This window comes from Pezoporus wallicus, unplaced genomic scaffold (genome assembly GCF_028554395.1).
Source record: "Pezoporus wallicus isolate ANWC-B61680 ecotype Strahan unplaced genomic scaffold, APGP_CSIRO_Pwel_v1 contig_6580, whole genome shotgun sequence".
In the NCBI taxonomy this organism is placed as follows: Eukaryota; Metazoa; Chordata; class Aves; order Psittaciformes; family Psittacidae; genus Pezoporus; species Pezoporus wallicus.
The window spans coordinates 1953331-1976187 of record NW_026635844.1 but is presented as its reverse complement, the minus strand read 5'-3'; the positions used below and the strand labels follow the sequence as shown (position 1 = coordinate 1976187).

Below are 22857 nucleotides of genomic sequence, written 5' to 3'. Positions count from 1 at the left end.
GGATTAGGTAATTAATTACCATCACCCCAAGACAAAACAACAAAACCCCAATAATTTAGATGTTTTTCACACTTGTAGGGTTAAGCAACAGGCAGGTCTAGCCTAGGCCCCTGCAAGACTGAAGGCTCCTTTCAGAAGGAATCACCTACCCTACAGAAGTTGACTGTGACAGAAGCACAAAGATTGGTACGGGAGCATCTAGAAGGGTAGTAAAACACAGCAGGTGTTGATGGCACCTAGATTAGTAGGTCATCAAAATCCCAGAACATTTAGGTGCAGTTCTAGGGGTGCTTACTTTGGGGAAAGATGGGGTGTGAGTAAAGTCTAAGAAAGCACAGGAGGGGGATATAAGTCCCTGTCAGCTTCTAGAATGTACAAAAAGGCATGTCCACAGCCTGCACCAGCCTGAGACAGGCAGAGGGAAGGTGGTCAAGAATCAATAACCAGCTTCTGCAGTCTTTTCACAGAGGGCAACTAGTGTAGACGCGGCCACTGGAGTCCATAACTCTTCAAGGTTTGATGCTCGGCAGAAGGCTCAGGGTAGACCTTATTGCCATGTTCCAGTATTTAAACGGTGGCTACAAAGAAGATGGAGACTCCCTTTTTACAAGAAGTCTCATAGAAAAGATGAGGTGTAATGGGCACAAGTTACTCCTGAGGAGATTCTAACTGGACACAAGAGGAGAATTTTTCACAATGACAACAACTACCCACTGGAATAATCTCCCCGGGGAAGTTGTGGATTTCCCAATGGATGCTGTGGAGATTCGGCTGGAGATCTAGTCTAGGTCATGCTTTGACAAAAAAAGGTTGGAACAGAGGATCTTTGAGGTCCCTTCCAACCTGGAATTCCAGAATTCTGTGATATCTCCTAGTGCTTGTACAGGTAGGAACGTGAGATAAGTAACTTAAATCAGCATCGCCTATGATGCAATCCCTGGTGTAGCCTTGTTACCTTGGTGCTATGTCATTGCAGGAGTCTTTCCTGAGACACACCCCTCATTTTGCCAAGCCTCCAAGGGATGCATGCCAATCAGAGAGGCACAAAGTCTACCATGTCAAGCAAAGGGCATTGGTACAGGCGCAGCAGTGACAAACCACACTGAGAGTGAAGACTACTGCAAAGCATCCATAGGGCAAGCGTTAATTCTAAGCAAAAGCTGCTCTCCACAGTGACAGCAAAGCAGATACACATTTCCTTAGTTCTTGTGCTACAGAAAATAGACACCTCTATTTCCCACTCTCCTGCAGTAATATAAATGCTGAAGGTGCAACGGAGCCAATGCCACCAGGAGTAGAGGTACCATACCTTGTATTTTGAAGATGACATCAGCTAGGACAGGTGTATTAAAGAACAGCCTGAGAGATGTATTATACAGCCGTTTCATCTGTTGAGATTTGCAGTCTTTTGTAGTGTTTAACTGCAAAATAAATTATTAATAAAACACTGTCATGTATAATTGTCCACAGAATAAAAGGTTACAAGACATCATTTATATGGGAAAACTAAATAACAACCTTTTGCTTTCTGCTTTATGTTCTTTTGCTAATGCTACTCAGCCATGCCCATGACATGTACATTCCTTTGCAGTCATGATTTATTTTATTTATTTATTTATTATTCCTTTGTCCCACAGTGCAGCAGCTCCAAGGCATCCCTGTCTCTTACAGTCACACTCCACCTCTCACCTTGGCACTGTATGACCTCCCCCACCCAGCACGTGTGGGCAGAGGTTTTTCTTACTTTGAAAATGGAATCTAAAGCTACCAAAAGAACATTGAAATCATACTGCTAGATTATGGTAAGTGAAATTCAGATGAGGTTGAATTTATGGTTAGAGTCTTACCTGATTTATTAATTAATTTTTAATCCTATCAAGAAAAATCACAATTTATTTATTTGCCTCTGAACAAAAAGTTTTAAGTGTAAATAAAAGTGCCCCAAAGGCATACAGCCTCCCACCCAATCCCTAAAGATAAGAACAACAACTCAGGCTTATGATCTTAAAAAGTTTTCAGGACTTTATATGTCCAACCTTACAAGGTTTTTAGCTGTGGACACTCAGGACTGGAAGGCTACAATCAAATAATCAGAAGCTTAAAACAGCTAAGTAACTTTCTGAGCTTCCTAATAGCTTATCTCAAGACAGTCTGAGACGATTTCCATTTTAAACTGACAAAAATACATTGTGCAAGTTCTACAGTAACAGGGAATGTATAAGCTCAACCAACAAATTGCTGTTAAAAGTAATTCTGTATTGTAATTTTTTATTAACATCAGAAAGTAACATAAATTGCATTATACTGTGAAATCATCTGCTGAATTAAATACATTGAGTTATAAACAGCTTTACACATAACAATATTTGTAAGGGAAACCAGTTCTCCTGACCTACTGCAGAAGCACAACTTTTGGCACATATTCAGGAAAGCAAAGCTTTCCTGGGCAGCCTCTATTACATGAGAATTAGCTCACATAATCATGTTGTTAGACAATGTGTAAAGCTGAATGTGAGTAATCCTTTTAGGATACCTATTTGTGTGCTTTTTACTGATTACATTAATTCAACTCTTGGTTGATATTCAAGGATCACCTGCTACAAGCTGAGGAGTGTTGCATCCCAACTAGAAGGAAGTGCAGCAGGAGGGGCAGGAGACCTCCTTGGGTGGATAAGGAGCTCCTGAGCAAAATTCAATTTGAAAAAGAGGCTTATAATAAGTGGAAGCAAGGACAGGTGGCATGGGAAGAGTACAGGGATGTTGCCTGAGAAGCTAGGGACCAGGTTAGGAAAGCTAAGGCTCAATTAGAATTAAACTTAGCTAGAGGTATTAAAGATAACAGGAAGGGATTCTACAGGTACATAGCAAATAAAAACAGACTAGGGAGAATGTAGGGCCCCTCAGGAAGCTCTCGGGAGAACTGGCTACACAGGATTTGGAGAAGGCTGAGGTTCTGAATGACTTCTTTGACTCGGTCTTCACTGGCAAAAGCTCTGACCAAAACACCCAAGTCTTGGAAGGCAGATGGATGCAGGGACTGTGAGAATGAAGACCTTGCGCCCACTGTGGGAGAGGAACTGGTTTGAGACCATCTTAAAAACATGAACCTGCACAAGTCCATGGGTCCTGATGAGATCCATCCACGGGTCCTGAAGGAGCTGGGAAATGAACTTGCGAAGCCACTGGCCATCAGATTTGAGAAATCATGGTAGTCAGGTGAAGTTCCCGATGACTGGAAAAAGGGAAATATAACCCCCATTGTCAAGAAGGGGAAAATGGATGACCCAGGGAATTACAGACCAGTCAGTCTCACCTCTGTGCCTGGCAAATCTTGGAGCAGATTCTCCTGGAAGGCATGCTAAGGCACATGAAAAGCAACAAGGTGCTTGGTGACAGCCAGCATGGCTTCACTGAGGGGAAATCCTGCCTGACCAATTTGGTGGCCTTCTATGATGGGGCTACAGAACTGATGGACAGGGGTAGAGCAGTTGATGTCATCTACCTGGACTTGTGCAAAGCGTTCGACACTGTCCCACACGACATCCTTGTCTCTAAATTGGAGAGACATCAATTTGATGGATGGACCACTCGGTGGATAAAGAACTGGCTGGATGGCTGCATGCAAAGAGTTGTGGTCAATGGCTCAATGTCCAGCTGGAGACTAGTAACGAGTGGTGAACCTCAGGGATCGGTGTTGGGACTGGTCTTGTTCAACATCTTCATCGCTGACATGGACAGTGGGATTGAGTGCACCCTCAGCAAGTTTGCCGATGACACCAAGCTGTGTGGTTTGGTTGATATGCTGGAGGGAAGGAATGCCATCCAGAGGGACCTTGACACACTTGTGAGGTGGGCTGATGCCAACCTCATGGAGTTTAACCATGCCAAGTGCAAGGTCCTACACCTGGGTGGGAGCAATCCCAGGCACAGCTACAGGCTGGGCAGAGAAGAGATTCAGAGCAGCCCTGCGGAGAAGGACTTGGGGGTGCTAGTCAGTGAGAAAATGAACATGGGCCGGCGGTGTGCGCTTGCAGCCCAGAAAGCCAACCGTATCCTGGGCTGCATCAAAAGGAGCGTGACCAGCAGGTCGAAGGAGGTGATCCTGCCTTTTTACTCTGCTCTTGTGAGATCTCACCTGGAGTATTGTGTGCAGTTCTGGTGTCCTCAACATAAAAAGGACATGGAACTGTTGGAACAAGTCCAGAGAAGGGCCACGAGGATGATCAAGGGACTGGAGCACCTCCCGTATGAAGACAGGCTGAGGAAGTTGGGGCTGTTCAGCCTGGAGAAGAGAAGGCTGCGTGGAGACCTCATAGCGGCCTACCAGTATCTGAAGGGGGCCTATAGGGATGCTGGAGAGGGACTCTTCATTAGAGACTGTAGTGATATACAACAAGGGGTAATGGGTTAAAACTTAAACAGGGGAAGTGTGGATTGGATGTAAGAAGGAAATTCTTTCCTTTTAGGGTGGTGAGGCACTGGAATGGGTTGCCCAGGGAGGCTGTGAATGCTCCATCCCTGGCAGTGTTCAAGACCAGGTTGGACGAGGCCTTGGGTGATATGATTTAGCGTAAGGTGTCCCTGCCCACGGCAGGGGGATTGGAACTAGATGATCTTAAGGTTCTTTCAAAGCCTAACTATTCTATGATTCTATGATTCTATGTACATGACATCAGCATCCTTGTATTTCTATTTTGCACATGCCTCTCAATGACCCACAATGTAATAAAAGCTGCATAAGCTGAAGTAAGTTTAGAAGAAAGACTGGGAAGTAAATCTTACCTACAAAACAATTTCCCAAGAACTTAAGTGTAACTAATACTAACAGTTACCCCAAGACAGTTAGATGTACCTTCCTTGGGGTTTTCAGGATGCATTTAACTTTGCCAAGCACATTTTCAGTTTTTTCTGGATCCTTCACCTTTTTTTTTATATCCTCTTCTAGTCGTTCCCACTGGAAAGCACCTGTCACAAGACCAAACAGAGTTGGAATATAAATTAACAAGGCACAGGCCTTAGCAGGCAGAGAAAAAATTATATCAATGACAAACAGGTCCTGCAGAAACTATATTTTTTTGCACTTAAATCAGCTGGATCTTTGTACTTAGAAAGGGCCAGATGATTCTTGCACAACAAAACTTCAATGGGGTTTTTGACTAAAATGCAATCAAGTACAGACAAGGGCATCTCCCTTGCTTTCAAATTCTAATTCTGAATTCCTCCCAGTTCAATCTCTACACAATGCAGGTAGGCATTCAGGAAATAAAAACAGCAACAACAACAACACACTGCTTTGCAGGTGACCAAACCAGAAAAACTTCATGCAGTTATAGTATCAGTACCAGTAGCTAAAAACAGCATGAAGTTTGCTTTCAGAGTCAAAGCCATGATATGCCCTTAGGTATCTCAATATTAAAAATCTTCTAGGTGTTCTTCTAAATTTTTTTTTTAAATACTTATTCTTTAAGGTCCTTTCCAACCCAAAACATTCTATGATCCTAATAGATTTCTTGGAAAAATGAGAAGTACTGACTAGGGTTAAAGCAAGTGATTTATCCTTACACACTTTGCTGGAGAAAGTCTGAAAGGTGCCATGGGGCATTCTGATAACTTTCAGCTCTGATGCCCAGGGCCACGCAGCAAGGAAGAATCAGAGACAGATAAAGCTCAGGGTAAAGCACAAGTCAGCAGAGCCTTGAAGGCATTCTGCTGCAGAAAAGTCTGAAAGAGCATATACAGCATATGGCATCTGTAGCCCCATCAGCTCCTATATACACCAGATGGATGGTAAGTTTTCATGACCTCATGGTTAAGTCATGATACTGAAAAGATGAAAACACTTCGTCATGTCTGATCTCTTCTCAACCCTCAACTCGGGTGTCTTTGAGAAACCTCGTCGCCTCTCAAAAGCACCAAACAGTGCAATGGCTTTTGGCAACACCTTTCAGTTTGGGAGCTGTAGCTTACAGCACAGCTTCACCTATGACTGTACAAAATATCCTATACCATTAGTTGACATAAACAGAAGTAAAAAGTAAAATTAATGCACAAAAGGCAGCAGACACAAGTTGTAAATGGTAACAGATGAAGATACCACACTTAGATCTATCACTTGCTGAAATTTCAGGTTAAATTCCCTATTTATGTCATCAATCAATCAATAAATATTAAAATAAATAAAAAAATAAATCCATGCTGAAAAAATTCTGCTTATGTTCTTTATATTTGATACCGGTTTGGAAAGAACTGAAAGGGGTGTTTTCAATGTGCAAACTCTAATTGAAAACGGAAGGTGTCCCTTGTGTCTTCACAAGCCAGTGTTCATGTCTCAGCTACTAAGGCAGAAATACTTTCCATATGTCAGGCACGTATCAGTATAGAGATATTGACTAAACTTCTTTATAGATGAATGTCTAACATGATAATTATTTGTACTTTATTTAATTCAAGTTAAAATTAGAATGCTTCATTAAAAACCACACTAATTCTTTCAACAATTATAAAATAAATATTCTTATGTAGTGACTACTTGAAAAATATTTTATAAAGAACAAAACAGTATCAGGTTCTTCCAGAAGGAAAACAGTAATTCTCTTTCACCTGGGGATTCCTAAGCTACATATCTAGAAAACTCTCAGTGCCATCTTAATAGCTAGCTGGCATGAGGTAGGTCAGGGCAATGACTGTACTGAGCTGGTAACAAAAACTCATGGAATGTATCGGAGCTTCATAACCTGCACTTCAACCAGTTATCAGAGATAATAACTATATAATCAGAAATAATAGCTAGACCAGGTTGCTCCAAGCCCTGTCCAACCTGGCCTTGAACACTGCCAGAGATAAGACAGCCACTGTTCCGGAGGTTTTTTTATCACTGCTTTCTCTTCAGGAGCACTGTAGCCAGAAAAGAAATCACTTGAGTTTAAATATCCCTGCACTCTCATCACTGCGTTTAAAACATGCAAACATTTTAAGTATTTTAAAAGCCTGGGATCGAAATTTTCTCAAGCTCCAGATTTTTTTGCCAAAGCTTTTGAATATTACTGATGTTATCTTATGGACTTTGTTCAGTAAATACTGTGCTTAAGTTATCTTCATTAGATCTGGAATGAAAGATAATATATTTTTTTATTAAATTAATAAAAATAATAAATAAAATTATAAATAAAATTGCATTTGTAATTATTATTGTATATATGTATATATACATATATATGTATAAAATGTATATTACAGAATATATTTTTATAATATTTTTTTCATGCAGACCTTGTTTGTAATAATCACAAGGTTGGATTAATGGATACAGCATCAAGGAAGAACATCATCTTCCAACAGCAAAGGCATATTCCTTAGAGTGATGCAGATACTCCTTCACAAGATATCAGCCGCATGAGAAACAAGTAGCCAGACCCATTCCCAGTGAGTACCTGAATAGATGAAGTGGAGGATGTCTGGGAGACATGAGCAAAAGGCAGAGTCCTTCACCACCACCCTCAGCAGTGGGATGCAGGGTGGGATGCCGCGGGGCGCCAGCGGGAAGGCAGCCTCTGCTTCCACCGTGAAGAGGCTCTGCGCTGTCTGCATGATGGAGGTGTCACAGATGTCTGCAGGGCTCTTCACCTTAAAAAGCAGCATGAAGAGGTGGCTGACGGAGCAGAGGATGACCTTGTGAGCCTCTACCACCGTGCTGAAGTCCTCAGGGTAGAACGCCACATCTGCGCACTGGCAGCAGCAGAGCAGGTTGTGCAGGTCCGCGTCATAGTGCGAGGCTTCACCCTTCAAGATGGGCATTTTTTCTGCTTAAGATAAAGAGTGAGGCTGTAGAATTGAGGGAAATATTAACCACAGGATGACTCTATTTCCAGAGACCTGATCAAATGAAGGATAATTTTTGAAAGAAGAACTTGATAAGAAAATTTCTTATATGCTACTTGAGTCTCTCTAGTAAAATACGCTAAAATTTAAAATACCTAGCATAGTAAAACAAGAAATACAACAAATACTTAGTTCTGTGTCTCGCCTTTTACAAAACCTCTTTAGGCACTTATGTTTGAAAGAAACATTTGCCCATGAATCACAAACCTAAGGGATCTGAGCTTATTTCTAGAATATGTGAGAAGAGACAACTATGTGTTTAGAGATGACCACTTTCCAGTAATTATTTCACTGAATAAATGCATCAGATGCTCAGAAATCAAGCTTAGGAAACCATGTGCAGAAGCATACACTTCTCCCTTGCTTTTTTCACAGCAAATAAAATATTACTTGATGATATTGTAGAATAATAAAGAAAAATAAAAAAGAATAATAATAAATGATATAATGACTTTATCTTTTTTTCTGTAAAGCTTTTCTGTAAAGCTTTTAATATTCACCTTTGCATTATTTCATCAAATGCACCAGAAAACTACCCCTATGTCCTGGGTTCAGCAGTAGCAGTCATTTTTCTCCTCCTTGGTAGCTGGTGCAGTGCAGTGTTTTGACTTTCAGCCTGGGAACAGAGCTGATAACAATGATGTTTTGGTTTGGCCAAGGACTTTGTGAGCCTCATGCTCTGCCAGGGAGGAGGGGAAGCCAGGAGGAAGCAGAGACAGGACACCTGACCCAGACTGACCAAAGAGGTATTCCATACCACAGCACATCATGCCCGGGATGTAACTGGGAGTTACCCGAAAGGGCTGGGAGACTGCAGGGTTGGAGGAGGTATTGGTCAGAGCTTGGTCGGGCTGGGGGGGGCGAGTTATCGGTTGGCTGGTGGTGAGGTGTTGTATTCTCTTCCCTTGTTATTTCCTTTACCATTGTTATTATTGGTGGTAGCAGTAGTGATCTGTGTTATACCTTAGTTACTAAACTGTTCTTAACCCGTGGGAGTTGCATTCTTTTTGATTCTCCTCTCCGTCCCTCCAGGAGCAGGGGGAGGGAAAGAAGGGGGGGAGTGAGTGAACGAGTTACCTGACTGGGTTTAAACCACGACACCCTATTATTTTAATCTAAAAGAAATTCCAAGTCCATTGCAATCTTACATACTGTTATACAATTCTCCCCAAGTTAATTAAACCATCAGTAAACGTTGATGCAACTATATCAACATAACTAGAATAGCTGATGATAGATAGCACAGCTCACAGTATAATGAATACAAGATGTTAATTGTGCAAAGAACATGACACACATAACAAATGATATTAGAGACCAGACATCAGCAAGCACCTGGCTGTTCAAGCTGAGGTGGTTGAACTCGATGACACTTCTGCGTCTTTTTCCTTCTCTTCATTTTTTCAGGTGACTTCTGATTCAAACTTTGGATCATAAAATATTCCAGCTAAAACATGAAATGTATTTTAAAAAATATCCTAGTTATTTAAGAGCAAGCTAGACATCAAACTAAGGAGAACGAGTGGGTATTGTATGCAGGACTGAAGCTACTGCCATTATGAACAGTCACCCAGAAGAGTCCCAATACTCCTTTACCAGAAGAAGGCACCACATGGGTGCGGAACTAGCATAATTTAAAACACTATTTATTCAAATTATGTTGGTTAATTCTTTTGTATTTAGTCTTCCCAGAAAAGACAGGCACAAAGACACTCAATTTATGAACTTCCATAGATGCTAACTGCAGAATTACACAAAAGAATAAGACTTGACAAAAGATGATCAGGTGGAAGAGATGGAAATAACAAAACCATATACAAGTTCTTCAGATTGCAACTAACAGCCACAACCATGCAATGCTACTGTGTCCTCTGAAAAAGTTACATTACAACAGGATCTTTGTGGGCAACGGGCTTCATAACTGCAATAAAAAGGTACTTGAGGGGAAACGATCCCTTTTACTGGAACAAAGAGGCACAAAGGGTGAGTCAGGTCAAGTTAATCAGAGAACCATAGAATAGTTAGGGTTGGAAAGGACCTTAAGATCATCTACTTCCAAACCCCCTGCCATAGGTGGGGACACCTCCCACTAAACCATGTCACCCAAGGCTCTGATCAACCTGGTCTTGAACACTGCCAGGGACAGAGCATTCACAACTTAATGCATGTTTCAAATGCTTTTATCACCCAAGCTATTACTGTAGCACATATAGTGCTTTCTAAAACCTTGAAAATTACTCTGGCCAGACCAGATGCTCAATGCATTTCTCATTTTTTTTAATTGGGAATGAATGGATCCAATAAAAATGGGCTACTGTTGTGCCAGATATTCCAAGTTATGATTGAATCCCATGGAAAATACAGCATATGCATATACCAGCACAGAGTCTAGTCTTTACTGTTGTGAAAACCATGTGAAATTACTGTGCCAAGAAACCTGCATTTTTGTGTTCAAATCCAAATGGTTAAAAAATTAGGTTGAGCTTAAAACACTTCACAAAACCGAAAATTAAGTCTCAGTGTGAAAAAATTTTGTGAAGGCAAACAAATCTGAAAGACTGTATTCAGAACTGCTCAGTGGGCTTTCCTGCCTTCAGAGTGGAAGAAGAACAAGAAGCTCATTAGAGGTGGGATATTTTAAAAAGCCACTTGGCTTCTGCCTCGCTCAGCTTTGCTGCAGCTGACCGCAGGCTCTGCTCAGGATTGCAGACTGAGTAATGACTGTGAACTGAGCAACCACAAGAATACACTAGAAATGAGGCAATTAAACAGTCTTGCTGGTCTCACTTCAAAATAGAACAGTTGTGAGAGTTTAAGCAATTAAAATTAAAAACAACAGAATATTATGGAATAACTAAGGTTGGAAAGGGCCTGTGGAGGTCACCCACTCAATACAGAACTTGTCTTCAAAGTGGTATAGCGTTTTCGAGTGCCTTGTCCAGTTGGGTTTTCCATTATCCCATCCAGCAAGATAAAAGGACAGGAACAGAAAATTACTGCAGTGTGTATTATAAGTTTCCTAAATCTTTCTAGAAGGTAGTTAAAACCAGAGCAAGCTCTGTACTGCCAGTTCAGATAGAACCATGGAATGGTTTGTGTTGGAAGGGACCGTAAAGCTCACCCAGTTCCAACGCACTACCACGGGGCAGGGACACTCTCCACTAGACCAGGTTGCTCCAAGCCCTGGCCAACTTGACCTTGAACACTGCCAGGGATGGGGCAGCCACAGCTTCTCTGGGCAACCTGTGCCAGGGCCTCAGCTCCCTCACAGGGAAGAACTTCTTCCTTAAATTTAATCTAAATCTCACATCAGTGGGAACTTGACCTCAGTGGGAAGGCTTGTGGTGTGCCTCCACTTCCTCTCTGAAGCCCTAACATCGGGGGGGTGCCATCCTGCTTTCAACCCAGTGGTTTCTCACTCACCACGCCTCCAAAATATTTCTGTATGTAGAAGTCATTGAGAGTGTGTAGCTCGAGGTAAGTGGCTCCTAGTTCCTTGGCAAGCTGAACTCCTTCAGCAGTGGTGACACATCTCCTTCTGTCCGATGTGCACAGTGGGCAGGTACAAGGCACTCCTAGGGAAAAAAGTGGCACAAACCAACCATATTTGTCAAATAATACAGAATGTTTAACTTCTTAACTGGAAAGATGCACTACTTAGAAAAGAACAAAGAGGGAAATGGAAACAGCCGTTTTATATTAAGAAATCTCTAAATATGGGGGAAAAAAAAAACAAACCCAACTTCTTATTAATCAGTTCAAAATATTACTGGTTCTGCAAAGCTCATTGTAAATAACATTAGTGTTATTTTACATTTGGTTTTGCCAAGGCTGAAAAGCCAAGCAGGACTTCCAGAAACCAGGACTGACTTAAGGCCTGGCTACCCTTCTATGCACAGGTGTTGTACTAGCCTGCTGGTGTTACCAATCACTATTGCCACCTTTAAACTTGTTCAATTACTGTGGCCTGCCCATGCAGGAAATACCTACAGTAACAGAAAGGGAAATTTTGCTGTCTCTTATGTACATACTGGAATGGAATATGGTTCAATTACATATCGTTTAACATAAACTTTTTTTTAATCTAAAATAGGTAGTTTTAAGATTATATCAGTTAACTGATAAAAAACTGTTAGCCACCTTAGTTCAACTTTGCTTAATGCCATGGATGCGTTTTCAAATGTGCTGTGCATGCTCTTCATTAATTTCCTCTGCTCAGACCTATGGGTAACATGAAATAACAGTTTATTTGTTTTTTTTTTTTATTTCTTTTAGCAGCATGGTTTGGTACTACAGAGGATTAAGATCTTAGTACTTTGAATGAGCAACCTGCTGTGTTCACAAATACCTTCACAAATAGAAACAAAAGGGTTCTGTGTGCCCACAGCAGTTCACTCCAGCAGATCCCAAAGCGAAATGGTAACTGGAAAGCCTGACTTCTCCCACAGTCACATTATTTTGAGAGGAAGGCAGAAAAAAATTAGTGGAAAAGTAAAATGCCAGTAGCAGAGTCATTCAGACTGGTGGTAGACTGCGCTTAAATAAAAAGTGTAATAAAAGGCGTTGGAAAGACAAACATTATTTTAGCAAGACCTTGTCTTTAGAATGGCAGTTTTACTACCCCTGTATAAAACAAAGCATAAAAACATTTGAATGTTATGAGTGAACTACTAAAGGGGACAAAATAAAGATGTAATTGTTAAGAGATCTTTAACAGTTCTTTCTCAATTGCTGAGTAAACATATATATTATAAGCAGACCCTGGAAAACCAAGAATTACATTCACAGACAACACATTTCATATAGCTAAATATTCATTTGTACATTAAAACAAAAGGTCTACATCTGCATCCATCATGTCTCTCATTCATAGCAGTAAAGACGCTCAGAAACACTTGTTTTAGTCAAACTCATCAAGTAGAAGACAACCAACAGGATCAAATTTTGTATCATGGCTTAGTTAAAAAAAAGAGAAATCAGGATCCACGAGTAAAAAGACCATATGAAAATCAACAAAAGAACAATGCAAACCATTTGGAAACACGGAGTAAAGTCTGCATGTTTGTTCTATTGGTATCTGTGGTATTGTTTCTGAATTTTATTTCCCTGTTGTAAACAGACAGGAGTTACTAATGTTTACCCAAACTGTGAACATGTTCTCAGCAGCCTTGCCTGTGTCAGCTGCTTGTAAATCCATTTAGCCCTTACACAGTTGTGTAATGGTGATTTTCATATTGATTAAACAGAAATACAATAAAAACTTTAAATATTAAGTGTACAATTGATTTGAATTGTTCTCATAGCAGACTACTGCTCAGCCTGGACAGGGCATTGTGTGAGATCATAAGCTATGCCACAGCTATACCATATCTATACCACAGCTACTCTGCCATAAGAGGTCAACTCTGTTGATGAAGCAGCATACAGCACTTCGTGGTACCCAAAGGGTATCCATTCATCTAACAACATCCCTGAGAATTTTGAGGCTTTTCCCACTCCAGTGGTTGCAAACTGATGGACTTAATCTCATTCAATGGAAATAATTGATACCTGAGACATAACAGTAGAGAACTTGTAACCATAGGGTTCATCTCATGCACCCAAATGTATGCTGCTTCATCCAAGGGACTAGGTTTAATTTCTGTGTGTGATGTCTCCACAAGTAGAGTCATTGCAGAGGTCAAAGCAGGACAGTATGCCCTTCATCACCTGGGTTAAGCATAATATTCTTTCCAATACACCAGCCTATGGAACCATAATACATGTACATAGTGCTGTCATCCTGACAAAGTGGATTTTTCCAAGTAATTGCAACTTGGAAAAACAACCGGCTTCTGCTGAAATTACAGCATAACTAAATTCCAAGTCAGATTTTAACTATTACTCCAGGAGACTGGATACATACCGTTTTTTCTTGCACCAATAGCAGAAATTATTACTGGAACTGAGCAGTGGTTTAATGTTTTTTTTATCATTGGGATGTAATTGTCCTTTAGTTCTTGAAATGAAGTCTTATCATTGACAGAGTATTTAATTACAACAATATCAGCTCCTCCAATGAGACTGCGGGAGGTATACCAGTCACTGTCAAATATATCCTAAACAGAAAAAACATTGATCAAGAATTTTCTCTCTATAAAGGAAAGGTGAAATTCATTCAGTGCTCTTAATGCAAAACCTTACAGAAGTATTTTTAACAGATAACTTCATCTCTTATTTGAAGACATTCAACAAAGAGCAGAATTCATGCTTTGTAATTTCCTTGTCTGGAGAACAAGCTGTTCATTACAATGAACAATATATCTCTCTTATGAATTCAGGAATTCTTCAGGAAGAAGAAAAAATAGGGTTTATCCAGGAATATACTTAGCAGGGAAAAAAAACAACTTTACTGTTTAATTACTTAACTTCTAAATGTTTTTATTAAGGAAATAAAAGCTGCTTCAGTGGTAGAGGTTTGCAGCAATTAATACAAAACCATTATTTACAACATTTTATTGAAAGAACTATGTCACATAGCTATGAACTTTTAATACAAGTTTCATCAATTGGGTGTGACTTTTTATCTGCCTCACAAGAGCTTCCACATAGATTTAACAAGTGTTAGTGTGTTCACTTTTAGTAGGATTGTATGCAATTAATAAGACAAAAGTTTAAGGGAAAAAATGAATACAAACAAAAAAAAATAATACAGAATATTTAGTTTCTCCATGCTGGCAGACAGAAAGCATGCCTACTGCCCTACAGTTTCCTTCTAGCTGCTGTCTTCAAGCACAGCCCAAGTTTGCACATGCTCATCTCTGTGAGTAAAGCGATAACCAGCATTATCACCAGCAAAGTCTAGGGCACAGGTGCACAAATATGCAAGAACTCCACCACAAGTTCAAGCCTTAATAATAAAAAAATGTTTATAAAAACTTCTTACAGAATGTAACATGCATTTTTTACATGTAGTCATTCGTTTGTACATGGTTTGTAGCACATTTAACAACAGAGAGAATTCTCCAGGGCATTATGACACCATTTCCTGTTACAAAACAGCAAGATTTGGGAAAGATTTCTAAGTTAATAGAAATCTGGCTCTGTTCATATGTGTTAATATGAACACAGCCATGCCCAAGGAAAGAACCAACTCTGACTCTTCTGAGTAGCTTCAGCATAAATCTAGTCCTGACTGACAGCTGAGGACAGAACCGCCAGACACCAAAGTTCCTGGGGCTGTGGCTCCATCCTGACAGCAGCCCCACCAGCAGCAGAAGAGAGGACTGATTCACATGCAGCCATGCACTCTGCTCTAGCCCCAGACCTTAGCCTGATTCTTGAAGCAGAACACTGTTCAGTATCAGCCTGAAAATCCTCCATGCCCTAACCTGAACCAGCAGCAGCTCTAGTGCTCTTCTTCTTGGTGAGAATCTCAACAGAGTATGTTGAAGAAGACTTTTTTGTCTGCATGTGCCTGCTCATGCATATAACAAAACAGTGGCTTGAGAAGTCAATACCATATAGCAAAATAATCTGATAATAAAGGGTTTGTTACTTTTTTTCCCCGAGTGAAAATAATACTAATAAGAAAGCCATTACATTTTAGGAGGGAAAAAAAAAGGACAACAAAAAGAAAATATGGCCATTACCTCATACAATTTCTCTACCCTTCTTACACTTTGCCCAACTTGCCATATTTCCATCTCTGCGGGTGTGGGGAGAACTAGCAAAATCATTACTGAAAACAGCCAAACAGATGTGCAAATACACCTCTTCGTCTAAATATTAGAGAAAATAAATCCTATGGAAACATGGCGCAGGCTACAACAGCTTCCCAGACACGCATAGCTGCATGTTGCAGCAGGTTTGTGGAGGTCTATGCTTTCAGCCACTGCCCCATGCCACAACTGCATTGTTTGTTCATCTACCAAGAAGGATTTTAACAAAGTTTATGAAGCTCTGGTGGGGATGGACTCCACCTTCCTGGGGTACAGGCCAGCCCTGATTACATCAAGAAGTGAAAAATGCAGTATGTGCCAAACCAACATTTCATGACACCCCCTTTCTGTCACTGTTGCGCGGTTTCCCTCTGCTCTCACATATGTGATTTAACACTCTCAAGAGCCCATTCTTTAACATGAATGTGACATTTAAAAACACAGAGGAGACCTGTTTCCAGACACCTTGTGGTAATTATTTTTACTTCACATCAAGCGTAGCACTGAGTGCTCAGATTGCTGTCCTGTGCTGGGAAAATCCTCCCAAAACATCTCTGACAGCAAAGGGTTATTTACCCAAAGCATCACTGACACAGAGCACTTGGATCCTTCTTGACTATGTCTTTAAGGGAAGCTTTCATGCAAAAGTGAAACAGGGAATTTCTTCATACAGTGAACAGCAGCTCAGATTCAGGAATAACCTTAAATCTGTCTATGAAATTCATGTAGCAGCTACTCCTCATCATGCATCCTGCTCTTGCCACGGTCCACTTCCCAAGACAGCCATTGGCAAAAGGAAAAAGTAACTACAGCTACAGTTGTTATAATATGACCTTATTAATTATAGTTATACTTCTGCCTTTAAGCCTCTCAGGACTTATTTGAAAAAAAAAACTTCATTCTTTCCTTGCATGTCTCCAATATACATGTCTCACAATATATTCTTGCTGTTAGTAAGCCATACTTCTCAAGTATTAACATTGAAAATACAGCCTTCAGTTTGCCTACAAAATCGCATGACCCCTCAAGAGGACAATACATGCTTTGTTCAAAATAATTTATGAATGCCTTTGTGGAATTGCAGTGAAATCCAGAGCACAAGTGCCCTTGCAATGCCCACACTCTGTCTAAAAGCTGCTCGCAAATGTCCCCATGTCCACCTAGTCTCTGGGGGGGCAAGGAAGCCCCAGACCATTTACCTGGGTTTTCCCAGGATCCAAGAGAGCTGCACTGGGAATACTGAAAAGCTCGTATCTCTCAAGCATCCATTTACAGATCCGTTTGCCATTAACAGACCCATTCTCCATTACCACAGCCTTCTTTCTAGCGATGCTTTCCACACCACATACCAGAGTCTTCCCCATTTTTTTCAAGGTTTCACCGCAATTTCTAACCAGTCAGGTCCGCATCATTCCATAACTCCCCTGAATTTACTTAGCTAAGTAAGACGCAGCATAGAAGGCCCTACCTTCTTCAAAAATAAAATTCAGACCATAACCCTGGAATGCTGCTTCTGTTTTTCCACTTAAAAGCTTTCCAAAACAGCTTTAACTGGTTGAGCTGACACACATCCCCTTCACCCCCCAAGAAATAAATAAATAAAAGCTAGCATTGTCCTTTATTATCCTCTCATAAATTTAATGACTTCACAGAAAGCAATAATAAAGAACACAGTAGGGAAAATAACTTATCAGGATATATCCCTTGTATAAACTTCCAACTTCAGATGGCCAAGCTTAAAAATGAGACAGGAAGACATATTAAAAATTTAAAAGTTTCAAGCTATGGTTTTGTATTGAAGCAGTAATTAATGTTGATTTCTAAAAACAATAAATAAAATTAAAAAGCAGATCAGATTCCTTTATCTTCAAAAATAATAAGGGCCATCCAGTCTAGCCAGCACAAGGAGCGCAAGAATGCTGAGGCAGGAAAAAGCCAGGTAACTACACTGTGGATGTGCATAAGAATGCTCACAGGGTTGAAGGGCTATAACACTCCTGTATCCTTATAGTATTGCCCCATGTGAGAGGGGAAAGAACAGGAGAGTTAACTCAGGTAGGTGAGACTCACAGTGAAGTTTTAATTCTGCCACTTATTTTCCAGCATCATAATTAAATTAATCAAAATACAAATCAGAGCTCCTGTTTCATCCTTTATTCTGTAGCTAAGAAAGATACATTTGCCACCAGATATGACAAATTCTGCCTGCACTTTTTCTTTGGTTTTCGCTTGTACATTTGCAGAAGCACAACAAAATTTAGAATGCTGCAAACTACGCACGAGCCAATATAATGGCAACTGAGTCTCGAAGACTGTCAAATCTGATATAGATTGCTAAATAAAGCAACCTTTTGCAAAGGAAATCTTAAAATTCATCTTGCATCTTTACTCCTTTTAAGTTACTAGCTCCTATACTGAAGTTTATCCCCAACCCCAAATTAGAAAATCTGGGATATGATAGTTCAATATGCTTTATGAGAGCCCAACTTGAGCATGCATTAGCAACTAGTCAGCTAATAAGATCACAATATTCACCATGGATGTTAGTACACACGTATGTTTTCCCTAGTTCTTTGTATCTTCTCCCATCTTAGGTCTGCACTTTTTGTCAAAACATTTTCCAGCCATGTGAATCACAAGAACATGCGTCCTGTGCATGTGAGAGATACCAGCACACAGCTTTGCAAGAGCAGTGAAGGACACAGTGGGCCATAGTGATATACCCAGTGACTGACACATGAAGATCAGTGTAGTTTTGGGAACAGTGGCATTTTCCCCCAGATTTTGAAAGGTATGCTCTACCCCTATCTCTACGATCCTGTTTCATCTGCATGAATAACACCCTCCCTAAATTCAGCACTTCCATCCTGCACCCAGCAACTGCCATGAGAAAGAGTTTTCACAACATGCTGATGCTGTTTTACACGTTGGCAAATATGATTTTATCGGTGTCATTTCCAAGCCAAGCAATAACAAAGAATATAGTAACTGCACAGGCAGTTAAAATATTTATGGAGATATGAAAGCAGCAGTCTCACAGCAGGCTGGAAACACCATTCCCCTGTGTCTGTCTGTAACATTTGATAGGCATTGCCTTGGGTAGTCATGCCCAAGAAGCCTTGCTTCCTAGCTCTGCAGTTTGGCAGCCACCTTCATTCACCTTCAGCTTATAAAATACCACACTCCCATGGCAGCACTGCTGCTCTCTACCGGTCATGTGCCCAAAAGGACAATCTCACCACAGCAGGGTTGACCATATGGTCCAGACCCTCCAAGTTTCCAAAAACCATTAGTACACTGGCACTGAAGGCTGTTGGAAAACTTTAATGCAGCCATCTGAGATACACAGTACATAGTAAGATATCCTATAACATAATAAATCAGGAATACCAGGAAGACACCTGAGCTGTTGACCTGTCCTTCAGACTCACAAAGCTGAGCAGTGTCCCAGCTTGGAGAAACATGGAGCAGAGGACTGAAGCATGAGCAAATCCACCCTGTACCACATTTTGTCTTACTGAAGCGTCCCTCCTTGCACTGGGGATCTCTACTTGATAGACTTGCATCCATGCTGCTTTTCCAGACTGAGCTGTAGAGGACAACAACAGCTGAGCACCCTTGAGTTTGGAGATTCAAAGCTACCAGTGTGCCATTACCAAGTTTATGTCTAGGACTGGCTTGCCTTAATCATGTGAATTTAATCTGGATGAGATACAAATCTCATTTAAATGCAAATCTGCCTTTATGTTACACTCACATGATATAGGCGGAAATAATGCAAGGCCCACCATACCACCACCTCTATGTTTCAGTAACTTGCAGCAAGAATCCTTTTCTATGAAGAAAAGTCAATTACTTGAGGCAGTGTCAGCTAACACTCTGAAACTCTTGTACCATCTCCCCAGGCTACCAGACGAACAGTCCTGAAAGGACAACCCTGACATAACAAACCTCAAACATCCAGACTCTGGAAAACAATCCTGTTCCACCTAACCACAGCAAGAAGGCAGCTTCACTCAGAATGAATAATGTCCTCTACTCCATGTACCTGAGAAGTCTTCTACTAAGTAAAACATGCCAATTATTCCTCATCATTCCCAGTAACCTCCTGCCCTCCTTTAGCTGAGAGAAGAAAAGCACAAGAGACCTCAGAAACATATATGAGGCCCCAGACAATACCAAGCTAGCTGTTCAAGGGCAAAAATGATAAGTTCTCCAGAACTAAAGAACCCTGTTTTGTAGAAGAGCAAATGCAAATGTAAAAACATGAAAACACATGAACTGTGTCTCCAGTGCAGGTTCCTTCTTCCCCTTCTCCAGCTATCCCTGCTCACCTTCTCACCCTCCAATCCTCTGAAACACCCTGTTGAAGTCATACTGCCTTAATTTATATTCAGGAGCTTTAACTCATTGCTGCGCTCCAATGACTTCAGCAAACTGCATGTGCAGGTCACATGTAGCTTCAAAGACTAAACCCAGGATCCCTCAGTCCATCTGAACCAGTGTCAGGAAAGTGCAGCTGACAAAAAAGCGTGCGAAGCACAGAGCAGAAGGGTAGCTATTGAGTTTTAAGATTACAAACTGTATGTATTTCTGGAACTATTGTGATTCCTGGAGATCCCCGAAACAGTTTCCCTTGCAGGACAGCAAAAATCAAACAAGGATAGAATTATGGAGCTGAAACTTACTATTGTTGTAATTTCTAAAAGCTGCTAAGCTTTATTTTTTTTAAGGCTACTAAGTAGTCATTAAATATGTTTTAATTCAGATTACCAGTATCATTTCTTACACATTGATCTGCTCATATTCATAACTAATGTCTCCTACTTACTAATGAACGTGCTAACAACTTGGAACAGTACCAAAATCCACTTTATTTACCTTCAAATAAAGGAAATAATGTTAAAATGTGATTTTTTTTTTCATAACAGAAGTAAAATGACTCCATACGCGGTTTTTTACAAGATATCAAGTCTTCTAATATGTTATTTTTCAAAGCCAGAAAACTAACTGCCTTTTCATTTTTAGAGAAAAAAAAATATATATATGTTTTGTTTTATTGTTTATCAGTATTTGAAGGGAGTTCTTGTGATGAAGTGTCACAAAAAGGAGGTTCTTGTTTGCCTCCGGATTATCTTCAATAAAGTTTTCACTCAATAGCACAGCTGAAAATACCACCTTCCTGCAGAGGAGGTGGGCAGCAGCTTGTTAATGAGAAACCTTCTGCAGCACCTATGACTTTGCATCATTTGCTGGCTTATGCTTTATGTGCTTTTGTTATTTGGAATAATTACAATGTGAATAAAATCTGTCAATAAAAAAAGAAAAATTAAGATATATTTTCATCCTATTAAAACAGCTTACAGTTAACTCCAGTTGAAAAGACAGAGACTGATCTCTTACCCAGACAGGACAGTCGCGTACCACCAGTCTGACATTTCCAAACACAGAGGCTTGGTACTCAGTAAAAGCTGGGTTTCCAACGTGACTGGCAGACAAGCTGCAGTCAATCTCAGAAATGAGAGCGCTTCTCCTGAGATAGCTCCATATCAGGCTTGGCTGTTGATTGTCCTCAGAAGGCCCATCTCTTTCATTCCCAAAGGCTGCAATATTAACCGACCTAAAATAAAGACAAAGCTGCATTAGCAAACACAAAGCGCACGGATGAAAAAAACCAAACCCTTAAGTCAAAACTAACAGATCAATCCTTCAGAATCCTCTTCCCTCCTTAGATTTTAACACCCCCCCACACCCCCTCCCCTTCCTCCGTAATCAACAGCAAAACACATACATGATCTCAACTCCAACAGCAGCATGAGAGCAAAGCAGAAAAGAAACCTGGAAATGCTGCTTACATTACAAATCCCCAGCTGGCTTGGATTTGTATTTGTTGGCGTCCACGCTCCGCCTCGCTGCTGTGACCTCCAAAGCTCTTGCTGTGTTCCCTCGCCTGCAACCAGCCTGGCTAACTTAGTGCCTGCCGTGCGCAGCGAGGGGCTCCAGCCGCACGCCAGATGCGCGGCGGCAGCAGCAGCAGCAGCAGCGGCAGCAGTATGAGCAGCCCAGGCAGCAGTGGCTGTGTCGTTCAGCAGCTGTGGGGAAACTCGAAGCCTAAGTGCGAGCGTCCAGCCGGGCAGTCACGGCCATCACATCATGACGTCGGTAAGCAGGAGCGCAGCACACGCGACGGGCAGAGCAAGCTGACGTTGCTGCGGAGCCAACGCTGAGCAGCTGGGTCAGCAGAGGCAAACAGAGGCGCTTGACCAGAGTGGTAAGGCAGTGCTTGCCTTCCAGGCTCCTGCAGGAGAAGGACCAACATCATGACACTGAGTCGCTGCCACAGCTCCTCTGTGCTATTAGGAGAGACCAGCACCGAGGGACTGTCACAGTGGAAGAAGAAAGCAGTGTGAAGACCCTCAGTTAAAGTATTTAAACTTCTTGTTGTCAAATAACATCTATCTTTTCAAAATCAGGTTGACAATTTCTGAAATGCCATGTGGATTTTTTAGCATACACGTGATGTTTAAAGCACTGTTTTCAAAATGGACACTCTGTAATTAAAATAAAATGAACACAAATACCTGAGACCAAATCCATCCTGCAATGGCATGTTCTCTGTCAGAAAACACTTGCACATTAGAGTAAAAAAACCCAACAAAACAGAGTAAAAATATTTTAGGTATCCTAAATGATAAGTAAACGCTCCCTATTATGTGAACACATGGTGCTGTTAATCCCCCAGGCAAGAACTCAGGCAACACCGGTCTTAACATGATTGTCAACAGAGTGATTAACAGACCTTTTCCTGCAAGAGTCCATACTCTGAGAAAGATACTATTCCAAAATGGAAAAATGTGGGAGGTGACAACTGATGCAACTGCCAAAGTTTTATGCCAAGAGTGTATTGACTGGCTGAACCATTTTTAGAAATCATAAACATTAATACATATTTTATGCTAATCATCTCAAATAGTATTTATATTTTTTATTACAAATTTTACAGGGCCTACTGAAAAAAAATCCAGCCAAACATAAAGCAAACCAAACAAACAGATAATTTACCAACAGTTTTGTTTCCCTGTTTTTCATCACATGCCAGCTTCTTCTGCTTTTCAATCTAGCTTTCCTTAGAAAGCTAAGATGACAGGTAGAGGTTTTCTTTCTGTTTCCCTCCTAGAAAAAGAAGAAGTTTGAATATTTAAATTCAAACTTGTAGTGGTTTAGCTGTTGAAAATGAGGAAACCTTTGAGAGAAATGTTCTTTACAATACTAGTGTAGC

At 40.8% G+C, this 22857-nt stretch overlaps 1 protein-coding gene across 4 annotated transcripts in view; it reads right to left on the bottom strand.

Moving 5' to 3' along the window:
* Positions 1 to 21579, bottom strand: part of RHOBTB3 (Rho related BTB domain containing 3) — a 28851-nt gene extending 7272 nt beyond the window's left edge. For 3 of the 4 annotated variants that reach the window (XM_057398384.1, XM_057398386.1, XM_057398387.1), the window contains exons 1-8: positions 21434 to 21579; positions 20982 to 21198; positions 13784 to 13976; positions 11302 to 11453; positions 9214 to 9325; positions 7431 to 7802; positions 4853 to 4965; positions 1310 to 1421 (exon numbers count right to left, since the gene is read on the bottom strand). In XM_057398384.1, the coding sequence (XP_057254367.1) occupies positions 1310 to 1421; positions 4853 to 4965; positions 7431 to 7802; positions 9214 to 9325; positions 11302 to 11453; positions 13784 to 13976; positions 20982 to 21198; positions 21434 to 21435 (1273 nt within the window). In that variant the 5' untranslated portion in view covers positions 21436 to 21579. The remainder of the gene's footprint in view (positions 1 to 1309; positions 1422 to 4852; positions 4966 to 7430; positions 7803 to 9213; positions 9326 to 11301; positions 11454 to 13783; positions 13977 to 20981; positions 21199 to 21433) is intronic. The other variant, XM_057398385.1, reaches the window with a different exon arrangement.
* Between the last annotated feature and the right edge of the window lie 1278 nt (positions 21580 to 22857).